Genomic DNA, 19,829 nt, shown 5'->3' on the forward strand with positions numbered 1-19,829 from the left:
ATCAGGACCCAATATAAAAGTAACCAATTTAAAGTCCCAAAAAGGGAAAACTGACACTCAAGTCGAGACAGATTCCCATATTGGTGACTACGAGACAAACTTTTATAAGAAAAATCAATTTCCAAGATTATCTTGAATTCAAGAACATTCAGGCATGATGTTTTCAATTCTCAAACATATACTAACAAATAATGCTTAATTCTCATATTTGATCTTCCCTGAAGAAGCAGTGGTACAAGTCTGCCTCTATTCAATATTTCCTGAAGAACAGTGGAATAAACCAACATTTCCATATCTGATGTTCCCTTAAGAAACAGTGAAACAGATCCCTTGTTTTTCCAGATTTGATCTTCCCTAATGAACAGTGGAACAAGTTTACTTCGATTCAATATTCCTTGAAGAACAGTGTATTAAATCAATATTTCTAGATCTGATCTACCCTAAAGGAGTAGTGGAGCATTAATCAACATTTCCAAATCTGATTTAAATAACAGAGCAGATCCTCTTTTCAGATTTCACCTTCATAATCTTGAAATGTTGTTCATTTCCAGTCTCACTTAAGACAATATCATATTTCAAAGCACGTAATCGACCGAACGAAAACTCATTGTCTCTTTGTATTTCCTCTATTCTTGTGCTAACAAGAATACGCAAAAAGGGGCAGTTTCGACATCCTTTTTTGCCTGGATGTTTATTATAATTTTTTTATTATATTTATATTTATACTTATTTATATTTTGCAGACAATTACTAATTAATCCCCCTAAACCCTAAATCAACCCAAAGTACCAACCAACCCAATACAATTGACCCACAACTAAAAACCATATCCCACTTAAACCCTAATCCATCTACCCTAACCCTAGTCGCCACCTCAACTGCCACTCGCCACCGACACTGCTGTCGTTTCTTTGGCTACTCCGACCATTATTAACACCTGTCAAACCCATTGTCAGTACCCATCAAACCAGCAAACTGGCCCAAAATAAACAACAAAACAACAAAAACGAAATCATTTCACTTACCTGTTAACCCTCACCCGTGACTTAGCCAAATCCGTGACCTCCATCATCATCATCACCAACTGAGCACACTCGAGTTATAAAACCCGTGTGCGACCACAAGAGAAAAAACCAATAAGAAAATCAATTAAAAATCTAAAACCATCATCAAGAGTAACCAATCCAAACAAATCAAACCTAAACTTAAAAAAATTAGGGTATTAAAACCTTGATTTCCCTTTACCATTTGAAGATGATGGCCTCTAATAAACTCACCAAAGAATAATAAAAAAAGAGGGTTCTGTTCTAGAAAAGGATAAAGAGAGGAGAAACGAAAGGAAATGAAGAAATAAAGAAGAAAAACTGAAAGAAAAAGGAAAATAAGGCTTTACTTCGGGTTTAAAGCACTTCATCGACGGTGAAGGAAGTGAATCAATTGTCAAAGATAGTTCTTTTTTATTTTGGGATTATGGTTTGGGGAGTTTTAATGTCTAAAGTTTGGTTTAAGGGTCAAGTGGGTAGGAGCTTGCATTTTGGGTGTTTTCGGGGAGGTTTGGCCCTTCATCGGGCCGTTGTGTGATGGTGGCCACTGTGGTTTGGGCCACCAATTGGTTTTCTTGCATAAAAAATAGAAGTGAAATCGTTGAGAGAAAAAGGGGAGAGAGGTCGGATGAAAAGAAGAGAAATGAGGCTAGGGTAAACAAATTTATACTGATATATTTTTATATATGAGTCCCAAAACGATGTCGTTTAGAGAGTTAGGGATGTACATGTTTCTCTGTGGGTAAACTACTCGAGTGGGGGCTCTAGTTTTTGGGAGTTTGCATTTTAGTATCTGATTAAAACTTTCCTCAGTTTATGATTTTGCCTCATCTTTTTACGCGTGTTACAATTTGGTCACCCTAAGCTATTTGTTTTTTATTATTTCGATTTCCAGCATGTAATGTTGTATATTTCCATTTTGGACCTAAATATGGATTTATTACACTGTTGGTGCTTGTAATGTATGTTTTTTATATTATATTATATATATGTTATTTATTTGATTTACTGTTGTGAGATTAAGTTTCCAGTTTTATTATTTAGTCATATACTTGTATAATACAATCATATGTGCTTTGAATCTTGCCCATGTATAAAATATACATTGATATCGTAAATTGTAAATTTTCGTGTAGTTTGTTTAGGATTTAATTTTAATAATTTGCATGGTACCCTCATAAGCATTCTGACTCGAATCAAATAATTTGACTAAGGGTAATATTCGTTCATTTTAAGATTGTCGTAAAGTGACTGTCTTAACGTATAAGAAAGTTACTTTTGATAGTTTTAAAAAGAAAGTTTATCCCATTAAGTAACACAAATTAAATTGATTCCATTTTAAAATTTGGGAATTGAGAAAAAGATCATATTCTTTTAATTAAGTTCACCGAGAAAAGACTGTTAGATCAAATCTAATGTCTCGTCTCGATGTATTTAAATAATTAACATCCTTCATTAAGGTTGGTAAAATAAATAATTAATGTACTTGCTTAATGTATGTTTTTAATTTGTTTTAGTTTTGCTTGTATTGTCAATGGTATTCAAAATAAATAACACTCGAATTAATATGAATTTTAGGATGAAATAGTAATATTTTTTCATTTCGATTGTAGTAATAAATAAATGCTTTAAGGCGTGAGCGGTGATTTATTCTCGATTAGAAATAATTAGATATTAGTTTCTCTCGAATTAATATTGAATTTTAGGATGTAATAGTAATATATCTTAATTTCGATTGGAGTGATAAATGACTGCTTTAAGGCATGAGATGTCAGTTATTCTTGATTGAAAATAGTTAGTTATTATCGTTTTCTCTCGAATCAATATTGAATTTTAGGACGAAATAGTGATTTCTCTTCATTTTGATTGGAGTAATAAATGACTACTTTAAGGCATGAGATCATTTATTCTCATTGGAAATAATTAGGTATTGTCGTTTTCTCTCTTAAAATTTAAAGAATATGTTTAAAAAATTAGGACGAAATAGTAATATCTTTTCATTTCGATTGGAGTAATAAATAAATGCTTTAAGGCGTGAGAGGTGATTTATTCTCGATTGGAAATAATTAAATATTATCGTTTTCTCTCGAATTAATATTGAATTTTAGGATGTAATAATAATATATCTTAATTTCGATTGGAGTGATAAATGACTGCTTTAAGGCATGAGAGGTCATTTATTCTTGATTGAAAATAGTTAGTTATTATCGTTTTCTCTCGAATCAATATTGAATTTTAGGACGAAATATTGATATCTCTTCATTTTGATTGGAGTAATAAATGACTACTTTAAGGCATGAGAGATCATTTATTCTCAATTGGAAATAATTAGATATTATCGTTTTCTCTCTTAAAATTTAAAGAATATGTTTAAAAAAAAGGTCTTAATGTTATTTTGTTTTATTGTATTGTTATTTATACGCTTAATTTTTGAATTAATAATAAATTTTAGAAAGAAAAATTCTCGATAAGAGATAATTATATATTATTTTATTTCGTTTTAAAATTCAAAGAATATTATTAGTATAAGATCTTGAATTTAATTAAACTTGAACTCATAAATTTTATTGCAAAGACAACTAATTAATTGATTGGGTATCGATTTAGGGCGTTGTAGGGATGTTAATACTTCCCCGCGCTTAACTGACTCTCAAACTCAAATTTTTGGTAACACAGACCGTAAATTTGTTGTTTTAATTAAAATTAATATTTTTATTAAAATGACAAATATATTTTTTGGTGTCCAATCACACTCTAATCAAATATTGATGGTGGCTCCTCAAACCATGTTTTATTATTAAAAGGTCACCAAATTATTCGAGATGATATCTTTTAAAAATCAGATTTTTAAAAATTAAATTTGTTTTTTTTAAGAAAAATAGTTTCAACATAAGTAATATGTGTCAGTAATTTTAAAATTTTTTTATTTTAAGAAAAACTAAAAAATATATTTTTAAAAAGCCTAAAATTTTTAAAACTCTTAAAAACCTCCCCCAAACTTTAAAAACTCTAAATATAGTCCATATATCCATACATGTCGTCCCCTATAGCTATCGTTGTCGTTAATTGAACTTCCCCTGATTGCATGTCCACCAAACACATGTTTCCTTACGAACAATCACCATAACAACGACAACATCACAACAAAATCGCGACCATTGCACGATATGGACAAACTCACTATATGAGAACCATCACGAAGAATTTGACAACTCCATAGCAAGGACAATGTCGTCCATTACAGAAGAGCCAGGGGAGGTATTAGAGGAGGTGGTTGTGACCGAAAATGAGGATGGAGTTAAGGTTAGGAGATTCTAAGAAATTTATGATTTTTCTTTGTAATTTAAAACCAATTAGTGTGTTTTTCTTATAAATGGAATAACATTTTTAATAATTTTAAAAAAAATAAAATTTAAAATTATCAAATTGTAATATGTATTAATTGACAGAGAAAATTAATATCATCGACGATATGAGAAAATTAATTTTTTAAATCTTTTAAATCTTTATTAAGAAAAATGGGTTTCAGTCAATTTGTAATGGGTTCAAATTGAAACTCAGATTCCATTTTTTAAAACATATTTTTGCTTAAATGGAAAAATTATAAAAGAAAATATGGAATAATTTTTTTTATCATCATCCCGATCAAGACAAAAGTGGTGCAGTAGAGATCATCAGCTTCATCGAACGGTGAAAAGTTGAGATCAAAAGGTAAAATATTTTTCTTACACGAAGACGATGCCATGTCCCCATCATCAACAACAACCGATGAAGATGAATCGCAGTCACTGCGACAATCCTCTGCCTCCACCGCCGTCCGAGGATGGTACTTCCTAGTCGAAACCTCCGACTGCGGTGGTAGTTGAGCCGCCGGTCTGGTTCCACTAAACGACTCAACCGTGCTACTCATGCTACTCCTTGTTGGTCTTCGAGGGTAAACTTCCGGGTCATGAAAATAGCCCATCGGATACAAATCGCGGTGGTCGTCCATAGGGAGAGCGCCGGTATTCGGAGGATTGGTCAGAAAGTTCGTTTTCGCTTTAGGCCCACGGAGTGACATCGCCGCCGCATCGTAAGCTCGAGCGGCTCTTCGGCGGAGTCGAACGTCCCCAACCAAACCCGGATCTTTTCCACGGTCTCGAATCTCGGCTGCGAACCGACCCCATGGTCTTTTACGAACCCCTCTGTATTTAGGTTCTTTTATAGTTCCACTGGGTTCATGAACCGGTTTTGGAGAGACGGCGGTTCCTGCATCAGCTACAGCCGTGATGGTGGCTGTAGCGGCAGCGAAACCCCTCCCCCTCTTCATTGGAAAATAAGTAAAAAAAACTTGAAACTTTTCTCAAATTTTCAAAAGAAATCGGATTTATAACTTCAAATATTAAATGAAAATGAAATATTTAGTATAGTACAAAAGGGTTGATAAAAGATTTTGTAAATAAACCCAGGAATCAAAAGAAAATAAAAATGGAAAATTGAAAATGGAAAAAGAGGGAGATAGGTGGGATGGGAACTGGATGACACTGGCTCTAGGGTAGAAAGATTCGGAGCCGAGGCCACCATATTCATCAACACGTAATTTTATTTATTCGAGGGTTTTTTTATATATATATAAGGTAAATTATATGTCTTGTATCTAAATTATTATATTTATTCTATTTTGATATCAAATTATATTTTTTTAAAATTATGTCTAACGTTTAATTTATGTTTTAATTCAATACATTTTAGTCAAAAAAATTAGTAGAACTATTGATGCGATATATTTTATTTTTCATTGATCATGTTATACTATCTTATAGTGACGCATTAACATCAGAACTAATTTCTTTTACGACTGAATAATAAAATGAAACTTAAACTAAATATTAGACATAATTTAAAAAATTAAAATTTTAGGTACATAAATAGAACAAGAATAATAATTTAAGTGCTAAATATATAGTTTACTATATTTTTTAAACATGATTTATTTTTTTAAAATATATATAATAATTTTTTATTTATATTAAATTAAAATTGTGTTTTGGTAGTTTTGATGTGTTGTAGTTTAAATTAAAATTGATTTAAGGTATTTTTAATCTAAGAAGTTATATAAATTTATAAAATTTCAGTTGTAATTGAAAAGTTATATTGTGGGAGTTTAGGATTTACAATCTAAAATATTTTTATGTTTAACTTAAAAAGTAATGTTCTTAATAAGATTTTCAATTGCAATCAATTTTTATCTTTTTTTAATTTTATAGTAACAAGTTCTATTTCAAGCTTTCTAAAATTGTGTTTGATCAACTTGTGTGTGTGTGTGTGTGTATATATATATATATATATATATATATATATATATATATATATATATATATTAAAAAATAATTCAAAATATAAAAACAAATTATTTTGATTTTTAGAAAATTAAAAATAAATATGTTTAGGAATACCTTTGTTAAATTAAAAAAATATTTTATTGTTCATGTGTTTTGGATTAAATTATTTATATTTAAATATTAAATTTAAATAAAATATATATCTTTAAGTGTAAATGAATAGAGCGTTCAATTAACTGTTTTTGAATTGTTCATATAACGTTTTGTTTACGTTCACTGGTTAAGCTAAATAAATGAGTATAATAAGTTTTTTTGTTCATTTAATAAACTAACGAATATGAACAAAAGTGTGATTGGTTCTCTTATTTTCAAGAACATCTTGCTTATCGACTCATTCGTTTATGTTCATGAACAACGTCGTTTACAAGCTTGTTTGCTTTTTTCACATTTTAAATATAGGTGAATGTAGAGACTGAATTGAAAATATGGTAAAATTTAGAATTTAAAGTATAAAGCTTAAGGAGTTTAAGTACTAGTGACATAGTTTTACTAATTTTTTACCTCGCAAATTTACATGTTTGCATACACTAAATGAACATGTGTGCGAACATATAAAGGAACACCAATTGAATATGTTTATTAATGCTAAATGAATATATTCACGAATGCTAAATGAATGAACACAAACTCTTGAAAAATCAATAAAATAAACACAAACACGATATAAAAAATTTAAATGAACGTGAATCGGGCATGAACACTTTCAAAAATAAATAGCGAACACAACAATTTGTATTGGTTCAAGATCGATTTATTTACAATCTTACTAATATTTATAATATTATATTATATTTTGAATCTTATACCAAAAGTGATTACTTTTCTTCATCTTATTTTTTAAAAATAATGTCCGAGTATAATTTTAGTTTTCATACTGAAATTTGATCATTTTAATTTTTTTCATAATATTTAATATTAAATTTATCGATTAATTTAGATTAAAAATTGTAAAATTATATCATAAATTAATTTTTATTTATTTATAATATTATAATTTGAATTTTAAATATTATTTAAAAATTTGATATCTTGTCTTATTAAAACAAATTAATTATCAAATTTTATAATTTTCAATTAATGTAAGGCTTAATATAAAAATAAGTGTATGAACTTTATCTCAAAAAACGTTTTAGTGCCTAAATAACTTTTTACTAAAATTAGGTGTCTAACATTTTCATTGGAGCACTATTACGTGCCTAGACCATAACGATCATTAAATTTGACCGTTAAGTGGCACATGTCGGGCCCTGATAATTTTGAAAATTTATTTTAAAATTTTTTAAAAAAGTTTTGTAAAAAAACAAAAAACAAAACAAATCCCGTGCAGAGCAACCCCTTTTCTCTTTCCCCTTCTCTCTTCCCCCTTCCATGATCATTAGCCGACCGGTCGTGGCCGTCAATGCCACTATCATTAGCACCAAAGTCGACTTCCGATCAAAACCTTATTGGCCTTTCGTCGTAAGCTGCCACCGTTTGTCGTGGAGAATCGTTTGAAGGTTCGTCAGATTTTAAGCCACCACTGATGTTTTTCGTTGATTTTGGTCGATTTCAATGTCTATAGGTCACGCCGTCACCACCATTCGAACCATCGTGCAATTTCGCTCAAAACTCATCCTCGCCATTGCTCCGTCAGTGCTCCTCCAGCGGTCCACTGTTGGTAACAGGTTGAAATCAGAGATTTTAGTTTTTTAAGAGTATTTTTATAATTTCATTAAATTTTGGGTTCTTTTGTAAATAAATTAAGGTTCTTTTATTTTTTATTCTTTATGAAAAATAATAATTTTAATAAAAATAATTTTTTATTATTAAAAAATAAAAATTAAACAGTAGGTACTTTTTTTTATAGGAAATCGCTAGTTTTATTAAAAATAAAACTATCCAAAATTACAATTATGATTTACAAGTATAGTTGTAAATCTAAAATATAATTATGACATTTTCCTATTACAATTGAGACAAAAACTAGCCACCTAGATCATATAAGGACCAAAGAAGGAAAATGTTAAAAAAACTAACAAAAAAAACTCGAATAAAATAAAGATATGAACAAATCTGACTACATCGGTAAACAAAGCATAAAAAGAGATGAAACCATTGAAAGACTGTCGACAAATAGCAAATCAAAATCAAACGACATGAGAAAACTATTCACGAAAGCAAAACGCATATCCAAATCCATCTGAGAGTCCAAAACATGGAAGATCGTCATGATAACAAATAAGTGTCATTTTGATCAGTCGTGACGATGTCAAATCCAACCCTAAGAAAAAAGATAAACAAAACCAATAGCAAAAAATCGTAAACAACAACAAAAAACCATAAGTTACCAAAAGACAGAGAAAAATATTCCACAAAGGCAAAGATAAACATTCCATAAAGGCAAAAAATGTCACAAAGACATAATTATTCTTATTAAAATACTAAAAAAAGATAAATGGAAGGCGGCAACCAGCATTAAAATTGGTTCTGCCACCGATTAAAAAATTAAAGAATAAAAAGTTGGATTGATCAATAAAATTGACACAAATTGTAAAGAAGAAAAAAAAGAAAATAGAGAATGAGGAAGAAAGCGGCTAGTAAACGGTAGGTACATAAAAATATAACTAATAAAACGATATGCACCTATTTTTAATGAAAAAAATTTAGACATTAAAATATTTTTTGAATAATAATTTAAATACTTATTTTTATATTAACTCTTAATGTAATACTATAATTTATTATTTTTGTGTGGATAATTTTAATTTTTATTTCCCAAGATGCAGAATATTGCTACACAAAATCTCCCGTCAATGTAATAAAAGGCACACTACAACAACAAAAGTGGGTGGTCAACACCCCTAACGGTTACAAAGGTAAATATTGAGACTATCTAATATATTTATATTCATTCATTTTAATTGGATACCAACAATCTCTTTAATTGAACTCATAATTTCTTTCTCACTTCTTGTGTTCCTCGGTACTCTTCTATTTCTTTCCTCCCATAAGGAATATATTATAGTGCACCAAGAAAGTTTCAAGATAGTAGTGAGGAGGGGCTTGCCTTTCCAAGCTCCACTGGCCTAGTCTAACATGTTATCCCATGGTAACGAATGAGTGCTTAAGCCGAAGATATTCAGAATAGCCTTCCATAGGGCACTCACTAAACAGGTGGTCCCTAGTCTCAGTAGCTTTATTGTAAATAATATATGAACTATCAGTTACGATTCCTAATTTTTGGTGCCTCTCTCTAGTTGATAGTCTATCTAGAACAATCCATGTAATCATGCTATGTTTGGAATGTGTAGAGGAAACCATATCAATTTTTGCAATATGACTTTATCTCCTTTTACCCGGATTTCTTCCCAGATATCTTTTTTCTTCGTAGCTCTTGTAGATAAAACAGGGATTGTAACTGCCCTAAGTTTAAGTAAGCACCTAATACACCAGCTAGAATTTTCTATATCTTCCACTAACAGAAAATCTGAATCCTTGATAATGTAGCTTTTGATCCAAACTACCCACAATGATCCAAACTACCCATAATGATCTTTCTCCCGCAAGTATGTTCCTGATAAGTTGTATCATATATCCTTTGTTCCATGTTTTAACATCTTTTATGCCGAGTCCTCTCTCTGATTTCGTAAGGCATATCTTCTTCTAGCTAACTTTGGCTCCAGAGGCGGCCTTATCAGAACCTTTTCAGAAAAATCTAGAGCAAAGTTGTTCAATCCAGTTAATAATAGTCTGAGGAAGAATTAACTGTCTACACCAATAGTTTGCAATACTGAAGATGAAAACTATAATAAGTTCTAATCTGTCGGCGTAGCTCAAGTACTTTCCGGACCAGTGATAAAGTTTAGATTTGATCTTTTCAATCAGAACCGCACAGTCCTTTTCAGTGAGTTTTCTTGTGACTAAAGGAACCCCCAAGTATCTTACTAGAAAGCTACCATGTTTGAATCCCGTGGAATGTAATATATGCTCAAGATTTCTGAAAGTGATTCTAGCAGTGTAAAGTTCACATTTGGCAGAACTAAGTTTTAGCCCGGACATTTCATAGAATTGATCCAAGACAGTAATGACTCTAAAAACATATTTAATATTTCCCTTACAGAATATAAGTAGGTCATCTGCAAAATAAATGTGATTGCGGTCGATCTTCTTACATTTAGGATGGCATCCGAACAAGCCTTTAGCAGTATCCATGTTAAGGAGTGAAGAGAGAACATTAATTGCAAGAACAAATAAGATAGGAGGTAGAGGGTCACCTTGTCTTATTCCCCTTGCACCCTTAAAGAAGCCAATCAAGCTTCCATTGAAAAAGATAGAGTATCTCGCTTCTTTAAAGTAGGATTCAATCCAACCAATGAAAGTATTAGACAACTTGTTGAGTTAATCGAATGACGAAATTGGCCAAGAGGGGGGTGAATTGGCAATAAAAATTTTGTGGAAGCTTTTGCAGAAAATTGAAAGTAATTGCACAGCGATTTACAGTGGTTCGACTTTCTCAAACAAAGTCTACGTCCACTACCTTAGCTATCCACACTAAGGATTTTCCAACAAATTCACTAATTTGTTCTTTCTTTTGAGGCCAAAGAGATAACCTTACAATTCCCTCAAGAGTATACCCCAACTCTTGAGAACACTCTTTTCTCAAAGAGAAGATTATTGCAAACTTACAAGAAAACCTCACAAGGTAAGATGTTTGCACAATTCTAGAATAAAGAAAGAACACTCAAAGATGAATACAATTGAGCACAAAAAGTGTTCTTGAAAGCAAAATGAATATTGAATGAAAATAGGCTTGAAATGCTCAAACTTGAGGTTTGATGCTTTCTCTTTGATTTTCTCTTGATTCTAGTTGCTTGATATTTCTTGTTGTTGATCAATGGCTTCTAAGCTTGCTTAAATACACCTTGGATCACTTCTGAACGTTGGGGATAATTAGAAAATATTATAGCCGTTTAGTGTGAAAACATTTAATAAAATAGCTTGGACGTGGGGGAATCGGTTCCCTCTCATAGGGAATCGGTTCCCTAAGTGTAAAATTCAAATATTTCGACCGTTGAACAGGGGGAATCGGTACCCCCTTGGGGGGAATCGGTTCCCTCCGAGCATTCTGGAAATCTCGGAGCCAAACCATTCAGGGGGGAATCGGTTCCTCCTATGGGGGGAATCGGTTCCCTCTGAGCAATCTGGAATTTTTGGCTTTGAATTGGTTCGAAATACTTTGTAAAATTATTTTGAAATTGTTTTATGATTAAAACTTATTTACACTTAAGTAAGGATCAAAATGTTTTTGAAATATTTGGAGTAATGTTTTGATATTCGAATAGTTATATCGAATATACTTAGAAATCATTTGGAAAATCTTAAAATCCATTTAACTTAATTTGTTATATCGAAATTAAATGTTTCAACAATCTCCCCCTTTTTGATATAACAAAACATTTTAGTAATTTTAAGATTTTTGAAATCAAGTTTTGAAATTACTCCCCCTTACTTTAACACTTCTTCAATTACTCCCCCTTACTTTAACACTTCTTCAATTTATCATGTAAAACATTTAACACTTATTCTTCTCCCCCTTTTTGTTAAATCAAAAAGACATTGTAAAACAAGGTTTTGAAAATCATTTAGCCAATTGATTTATTAATTATAAGCTTAAGCTGCTAAGATCACAATCAAAAGAGAGTAGCCATTAGTTTCATAAATCAATATTCAATAATGTGATATGGCAAAATTGGTCATATTGCTAATGATAATGTAAATGATGCAAAAATGAATAAAACACCAAACATATAAGTTCATACCATTCATAAATCCAAAATCCAACAATCCTCAAAATCAAACAATTCAAATGTTGAAACAATATTCATTTTGTTCAAGTTTTAAAGCTAAACATAAAATCAAGCATCTGATCGGTAGGAGGAAAACGGGCTCGCATAGCGGCCATCTCGTGTGTGTTCATTGATACGAGCGTTGGTTGATTCATTGTTTGCACGCATCTCCCGAAGAATCTCTAATTGTTGAGCTCCCATTGGGATAATGACTCTATAGAGGAAAAGCGCGAGTCCATGGTAGCGTATCGGAAATCGAATGTCCCATAAAGGATGAAAATATGGAGGCATTTGATGCGTTTGTTGTGCTTGCTCCTCGGGCTGCTCTTCGGGCTGATCAGGCTCATCTTCGGCTTCATCGATATCTTGCATTAATTGCTCAAGCTCGGGATCTTCGTCAGCTTCGGGTGGAGCTTGTGAAGAACTAGCTCCCGGAGTAGAAGATCGAACCCATTCACCGGTTTCTTTGTCTTTACCCATCCCACTCTCGTTAAGGAAAGATTTATTTGTTTCTTAAGAGGAAAAACGGCATCTAGACTGACTCTAAGCCCAGCTTTGGAAAACAGATTACTCAAAAGCAACCGTAAACTAGAGATGAACATGTTTCTTGTTAGGAACAAGATTTACGGTTTCAACAATTTCAGCAAAAATAATCTGAGGTAGGTTAATTTTAATACGATTTTCGAAACAATGTAACCACCAAAGATCCAAAGCTCTAAGAGTAGAATAACGACCTCCGATGGTCGAAACCACCAAGAAATCATTAGATGAAGAAAACGCTCATGTAGGTCTAAGACACTCGCACTATCTCTTCTTTTATAACGAGAACCTAAAATTTGTTTTTCATTCGAAATACCATCATTATCTCTAATCCAAATGTATTGGCTATATATGCCGGGTCAATATATAAGAATTGTCCTTGGAGGTAGGAACGAATTCCTATGGTTTCGGTTTCAGCTTGGTTTTTAACACATACGACATTAGAGTAGAATATACGAACAAGTTGATGGTAAATGATGGGTTCAAGATCAAATAGTTTATCAAATTTCCATTCTTGTAAAATGGGAAGATATAAAATCGATAGCTAATATAGCTTGACGAAAGGATACGTTCTTCCCGGATTTTGTAAGAATCGAAATATTGATAATACCAAAATCGGTGATTTCTAGACCCAGGATGATTAAAACACGAATTTTGAATAGTCAAGTTAGGATCAGTGGGATTGGGATTAGAAATTGGAATAGAAGGAGGATTTGGAGGTGGATTTGGTTGACGACTAGAACGACTAGATGAAGACCTAGGACGTTTAGGATTTGACATGGTGAAGGAAATCGGAATAGATAGAAAACCTGCAATTTTAAACAAATGTATGCAACTCAATTAATCCCAAACTCAATTGAGTCCTCAATATTTCAAGGTTCTCTAAATCAATCCTAATGGCAAAGTTTTTGAGAAACTTTTGAAAAATATGGTTTTGAGAAACAATATATGTATAGTTTTCATAATAACAACATAATTTAATCAAAACACAATAATTTGAAAAATAACATTTTTTTTTATTTCGAAAATTAAAAAAATTGAAAAATTCTTGTGTTTTTGATGAAATTAGTTGTAACATCTAGTTTCTAATCACTAATAATCAATGCCCGATCACTATTTCAACCTAGAACTAATTAAAACTAATCCTATGTTCAAAAATAATGAAATAAAGAGTTTAGAAAAATTACCTTGAAAGATGAAGATTGAGGGATTTAGATGTTGTTTGCACGACTTTAATGATTTCACAGTTTAGAAGATGATATATGAAGTAAATTCCGATTAATATCGTCGATTTGAGACAAAAATGGAGATTTGAGGGTGTAGGAGGTGAAGAACGGCGGAAGAGAGAAGAAAATGAGGGTTTGGGATTTTGGGGGTGTTCTGTCGATTTTAACAGAACCCCAGGGGGGTATCGATTCCCCTGTGGGGGGAATCGGTTCCCCTTCAAAGGGGGAATCGGTTCCCTCAGGGGGGGATCGATTCTCTCTGCACCAAAATGCTAAAATCTAATTTTTTTAAGCACAAAATGCTAAATTAATCTTTTCTAGTGGTATTGGCAACTCATATATCAAAATTAATTATGTTCAAACAATTAAATTAATCTTTAATCGATTTTTGAACATAAAATTAATTTTCACTAAGAATCACAAACTCCCCCTAACTAATAGCAAGAATGCAATCAAAAATTATTATAAGCATTTTTCAAGATTTATTAAAGTGCTAAAATTATTTTAAACACTAAGTGAAGATAGGTTGGTCAACCTAATTCTCTCCTAAGTGTCCAAAATCTTTCCTTGTCTAAGGGTTTTGTAAAGATATCTGCTAATTGGTGCAAAGTATCAACAAATTCTAGAACTACATCTTCCTTAGTGACATGGTCTCTAATGAAGTGATGTCTTATTTCAATGTGCTTAGTTCTAGAGTGTTGGATGGGATTTTTAGTGAGACAATAGCACTAGTATTGTCACACTTGATAGGAATAGTACCTACTTCAATTCCATAATCAAAAAGTTGTTGTTTCATCCATAAAACTTGTGCACAACAACTACCAGCTGAAATGTATTCGGCTTCAGTGGTAGATAATGCAACACAATTTTGTTTCTTTGAAAACCAAGAAATCAGCATATTTCCAAGGAATTGGCAAGTACCGGAGGTGCTTTTCCTATCTAATTTGCATCCTCCATAATCCGCATCAGAAAAAGCATGCAAGCTAAAACTAGAGTCTCTAGGATACCAAAGTCCTAAACTAGGAGTGTCCTTAAGGTATCTAAAGATTCTCTTAACAGCTAGTAAGTGTGATTCTTTAGGACATGATTGAAACCTAGCACACAAGCAAACACTAAACATAATATCCGGTCTACTTGCGGTTAGATAAAGCAATGAGCCAATCATGGATCTATATAATTTAACATCCACACATTTACCTCCTTCATCTAAGTCAAGCTTTGTTGAAGAGCTCATTGGAGTGTTATGAGGTTTCCCATTTTCCAGTCCAAACTTCTTGAGCATATCTTTGATATACTTAGCTTGATTAATGAAGATGCCATCTTTTCTTTGCTTGATTTGGAGTCCCAAGAAAAATGAGAGCTCCCCCATCATGCTCGTCTCAAACTCACTTTGCATTAGCTTAGAAAATTCTTGACAAAGACATCATTAGTAGAACCAAATATTATATCATCAACATAAATTTGAACTACTAATAAATCTTTACCTTTTCTTTTTAAAAACAATGTAGTGTCAACCTTTCCTTTTAAAAAACCTTTTTCAATTAAAAAATTTGACAATCTTTCATACCAAGCTCTAGGAGCTTGTTTTAAACCATAAAGAGCTTTTGTCAATTTTAAAACATGATCCGGAAAATTTGAATCTTCAAAACCTGGAGGTTGTTCCACGTACACTTCTTCTTTTATAAAACCATTTAAAAATGCACTTTTAACATCCATTTGATATAATTTAAATTCATTGAAATGCAAATGCTAATAACATTCTAATTGCTTCCATCCTAGCTACGGGAGCGTATGTTCATCATAGTCTATGCCTTCTTCTTGAGTATAGCCTGAGCAACAAGTCTAGCCTTGTTCCTCACTATATTACCACTTTCATCAAGTTTATTTCTAAAACCCATCTAGTACCTACAGTAGATTTATTACTAGGCCTTTCAACTAATGTCCATACTTTACTTCTCTCAATTGATTAATCTTCTTGCATAGCCATAATCCAATGTTCATCTTTTAATGCTTCTTTGATGTTCTTAGGCTCTATGCATGAAATAAATGCAACATAATTACAGATATTTCTAAGAGAAGATCGAGTAGTTACCCCTTTTGATGGATCACCTATAATTTCACCATCCTTGACATAGTTGTACTCTCTTGGAAAAGATATTTCCCTTTCTTCAATGGTTGGATTCTCGAGGGGATCATGAGTTTCCTCATCTTTTGTTTCTTCCTTTGATGATGATTCTCCAACGTCATGTCTAACGTCATTTTCTTGTACAATACCTACATCATCATTAACAGAAGAATCCTTCCTCGGAAGGAGATTATCATCGAAAACAACATGTATAGACTCTTCTACAACTAAAGTTCTTTTATTAAATACACGATAAGCTTTAGAATTTAAGGAATAACCCAGAAAAATTCCTTCATCACTTTTAGCATCAATTTACCAAGATTTTCTTTACCGTTGTTTAAAACAAAACATTTACATCCAAAGGATGAAAATAGCTAATGTTAGGCTTTTTATTTTTGAGAATTTCATATGGAGTTTTCTTTAAAATTGGCCTAATCATTACTCGATTTACAACATAACAAGCGGTATTTGTGGCTTCCGCCAAAAATATTTTGGCAAATTATTTTCACAAAGCATGGTTCTAGCCATTTCTTCTAAAGTTCGATTTTTCCTCTCAACAACTCCATTTTGTTGAGGGGTTCTAGGTGCTGAAAAATTGTGGCTAATACCATTAGAATTACAAAACTCAATAAATCCAAGATTTTCAAATTCAGTTCCATGATCACTTCTAACACTAGTGATAGAGTAACCTTTTTCATTTTGGATTATTTTGAAAATGTGATGAAATTTTCTAATGCTTCATCTTTAGTACTTAAGAATAAACCCAAGTGTATCTAGAATAGTCATCTACCAAGACAAATGCATATTGTTTTCCTCCCAAGCTAGTAGTTCTAGTTGGCCCAAAAAGATCTAAATGGATCAATTGTAATACTCTACTAGTTGATACATCATTAATAGATTTAAAAGAAACTCGTTTTTGTTTTCCTTTAGCACAAGCATCACAGATTTTATCATTATCAAATTTAAGCTTGGGCAACCCTCTTACTAAGTCTCCTTGAATTAACCGTTGCAAAACACTCATACTAGCATGACCTAGTCTCCTATGCCATAACCAACTATCATGATCATCCTTAGCAACTAGGCATAAATTAGTCATATCAATAGAATCTAAATGCACCATGTAAATGTTTCCTATTCTATGACCAACAAGCATAATCGATTAGATGCAATGTCAATGACTTTACAACCATTAATTTCAAATAAGACATTGAATACTTTATCGCATAATTGACTAATACTCAATAGATTATGCTTTAATCCATTCACATATAAAACATTCTTAATTTGTATGGAAGAGGTATTACCTATTGTACCAATACCTTCAATGTAACCTTTTGAATTGTCTCCAAAAGTCACTTCTCCTCCATTTTTGGCGTTAAGCTCAATGAACCGGCTTTTGTCTCCGGTCATATGTCTTGAGCATCCACTATCAAGGTACCATGAGTTTGAATTTGTTTCCCGTGCCTTGTAGCAATGCTCCTTTCCCTACAAACATAGATTAATTTTGATTTTTGGTACCCAAATTCTTTTGGGTCCATATTCATTAGTTTCCAAAATCTTAGTCCCCTTAGGTATCCATTTGTGTAGGATATTTTATCTTTAGTAGTAATGAGTTCTTTAGAACCCACACTCTTCTAATGATTTTTCCATTAGAGGTTCTTTGGGGACCTCTATGATTGTAGTTTCTAAAACTTTTTCTAACAAAGTTGGATTTTGAATTTCCACCTTTTTCAAAATGTTTGTTCCAACTTTATCAAAAGAAGTTTTAAGATCATCAATTTTCTTTTGATGATCATCATTGATCTTTGAAAGTAAATTTTGCAAATCTAAATTTTCTTTTCAAACTCTTCTAGTTTGATTTGCAAATTTTTGATTTTACTTTCAAGATCGTTGTTGGTTTTGGATATGAGTTTGTTTTCATTTTTCAATTTTGAAACATCATTTTTATATTTTAAAAACAATTTCTCATAATCCGAAGCCAACCCATTGTACTCCTCAAATAACTCATCATAAGATAAATCATCAAAATCGGATGAGTTAGAGGTTACCTTAGAATCTTCCCCGAATGCCATCAAGCACAAGTTTGCTACTTCTTGTTCCTCTTCATCGGAACCTTCTTCATCGCTCCATGTAGCCACATGAGCCTTGTGCTTATTCTTTGATTGACCCTTTTTCTTCAATTGTGGGCAATCATATTTGACATGCCCCGGCTTTTTGCATTCATAGCAAATGATTGGGTCCTTCTCTTTTGGTTCATTTTTGAGGCCTTCGTTTCGTTTGAATTTTCTTCCTTGGTAAGGTCTCATCATTTTTCTGAACCGTTTGGCAAACAATGCCATTTCCGTCGTCATCATCATCATTAGAATCACTCTCATCTTTTGTGGATTTGAGAGCAACTCCAATGTTTTTTCTTCTTCTCCTTCTCCTTTGGTGTCTCTTCAACTTTATCAAGGTCCACCTCATCTTCAAGCATCATCTCATGAGTGAGGAGTGAACCGATAAGTTCTTCAAGAGTTAAGGACGATAGGTCCTTAGACTCGATGATTGCCGTCTTCTTTGATTGCCATGATTTTGGGAGGGAGTAGACTAACTTCCTCACAAGCTTTTCATTTGAGATGATCTCTCCATATGATTTGAGACCATTGACAATCGTTGAAAATCTATCCGTCATAGCTTTGATGTCTTCATTTGGTTTCATCCTGAAATTTTCATAGCTATGCGTTAGAATACTAATTTTTGATTTCTTTACCTCATCGGTACCTTCATGTGTGACTTGAAGCTTGTCCCATATTTCTTTGGCGGTTGTACACGATGAAACTCTTTCGTATTCATCTGGTCCAAGAGCACAAAAGATAATATGGATGGCTTTGGAGTTGAGCTGGAACATTTTTGTATCTCCTTCACTCCACAACCTTGGATGAGTGATAGGCTTATTGTATCCTTCTTCTACGGCATTCCATGCTCCCATGTCACTTGCTTGAATGAAGTACATCATTCTATTCTTCCAATAGGCGTAGTTAGCTCCATTGAAGAAAGGAGGCTTGTTGACGGGCATCGAATCGAGACCGGAGTCGAAGTTTGAAGCGGAGGCCATTGATGACTTTAATAATCGATATAACTCTTCCCGAATCGACTCAAGAGGCGATAAAACCTTCAAATGAGTTAGGCTCTGATGCCAATTGTTGAGTTAATCGAATGACGAAATTGGCCAAGAGGGGGGTGAATTGGCAATAAAATTTTGTGGAAGCTTTTGCAGAAAATTGAAAGTAATTGCACAGCGATTTACAGTGGTTCGACTTTCTCAAACAAAGTCTACGTCCACTACCTTAGCTATCAACACTAAGGATTTTCCAACAAATTCACTAATTTGTTCTTTCTTTTGAGGCCAAAGAGATAACCTTACAATTCCCTCAAGAGTATACCCCAACTCTTGAGAACACTCTTTTCTCAAAGAGAAGATTACAAATTTGCAAACTTACAAGAAAACCTCACAAGGTAAGATGTTTGCACAATTCTAGAACAAAGAAAAGAACACTCAAAGATGAATACAATTGAGCACAAAAAAGTGTTCTTGAAAGCAAAATGAATATTGAATGAAAATAGGCTTGAAATGCTCAAACTTGAGGTTTGATGCTTTCTCTTTGATTCTCTCTTGATTCTAGTTGCTTGATATTTCTTGTTGTTGATCA

The 19,829-nt window shown here is 32.4% G+C and overlaps 1 protein-coding gene across 1 annotated transcript; it reads right to left on the bottom strand.

Moving 5' to 3' along the window:
• Positions 1–483: 483 nt before the first annotated feature.
• Positions 484–5,377, bottom strand: LOC120115884 (ethylene-responsive transcription factor 3-like). Its single transcript, XM_039136495.1, has 2 exons — positions 4,658–5,377; positions 484–637 (listed from the first exon to the last, which is right to left on the bottom strand). The coding sequence occupies exons 1-2, from the start codon at positions 5,350–5,352 to the stop codon at positions 484–486; spliced, it is 849 nt and encodes a 282-aa protein (XP_038992426.1). The 5' UTR covers positions 5,353–5,377.
• Between the last annotated feature and the right edge of the window lie 14,452 nt (positions 5,378–19,829).

The sequence above is a fragment of the Hibiscus syriacus genome, unplaced genomic scaffold (assembly GCF_006381635.1).
Source record: "Hibiscus syriacus cultivar Baekdansim isolate YM2019G1 unplaced genomic scaffold, ASM638163v2 tig00000910_pilon, whole genome shotgun sequence".
Classification (NCBI taxonomy): domain Eukaryota; kingdom Viridiplantae; phylum Streptophyta; class Magnoliopsida; order Malvales; family Malvaceae; genus Hibiscus; species Hibiscus syriacus.

What these genes read in the sequence shown, in the direction of transcription:
- LOC120115884 (XM_039136495.1), bottom strand. Translation starts at nt 5,352, where the DNA reads ATGAAGAGGGGGAGGGGTTTCGCTGCCGCTACAGCCACCATCACGGCT. An exon ending in ATAAAAAAAATTATTCCATA is followed by an intron (nt 638 to 4,657) that starts TTTTCTTTTATA and finishes TATTCTTGTTAG; the next exon opens with CACAAGAATAGAGGAAATAC.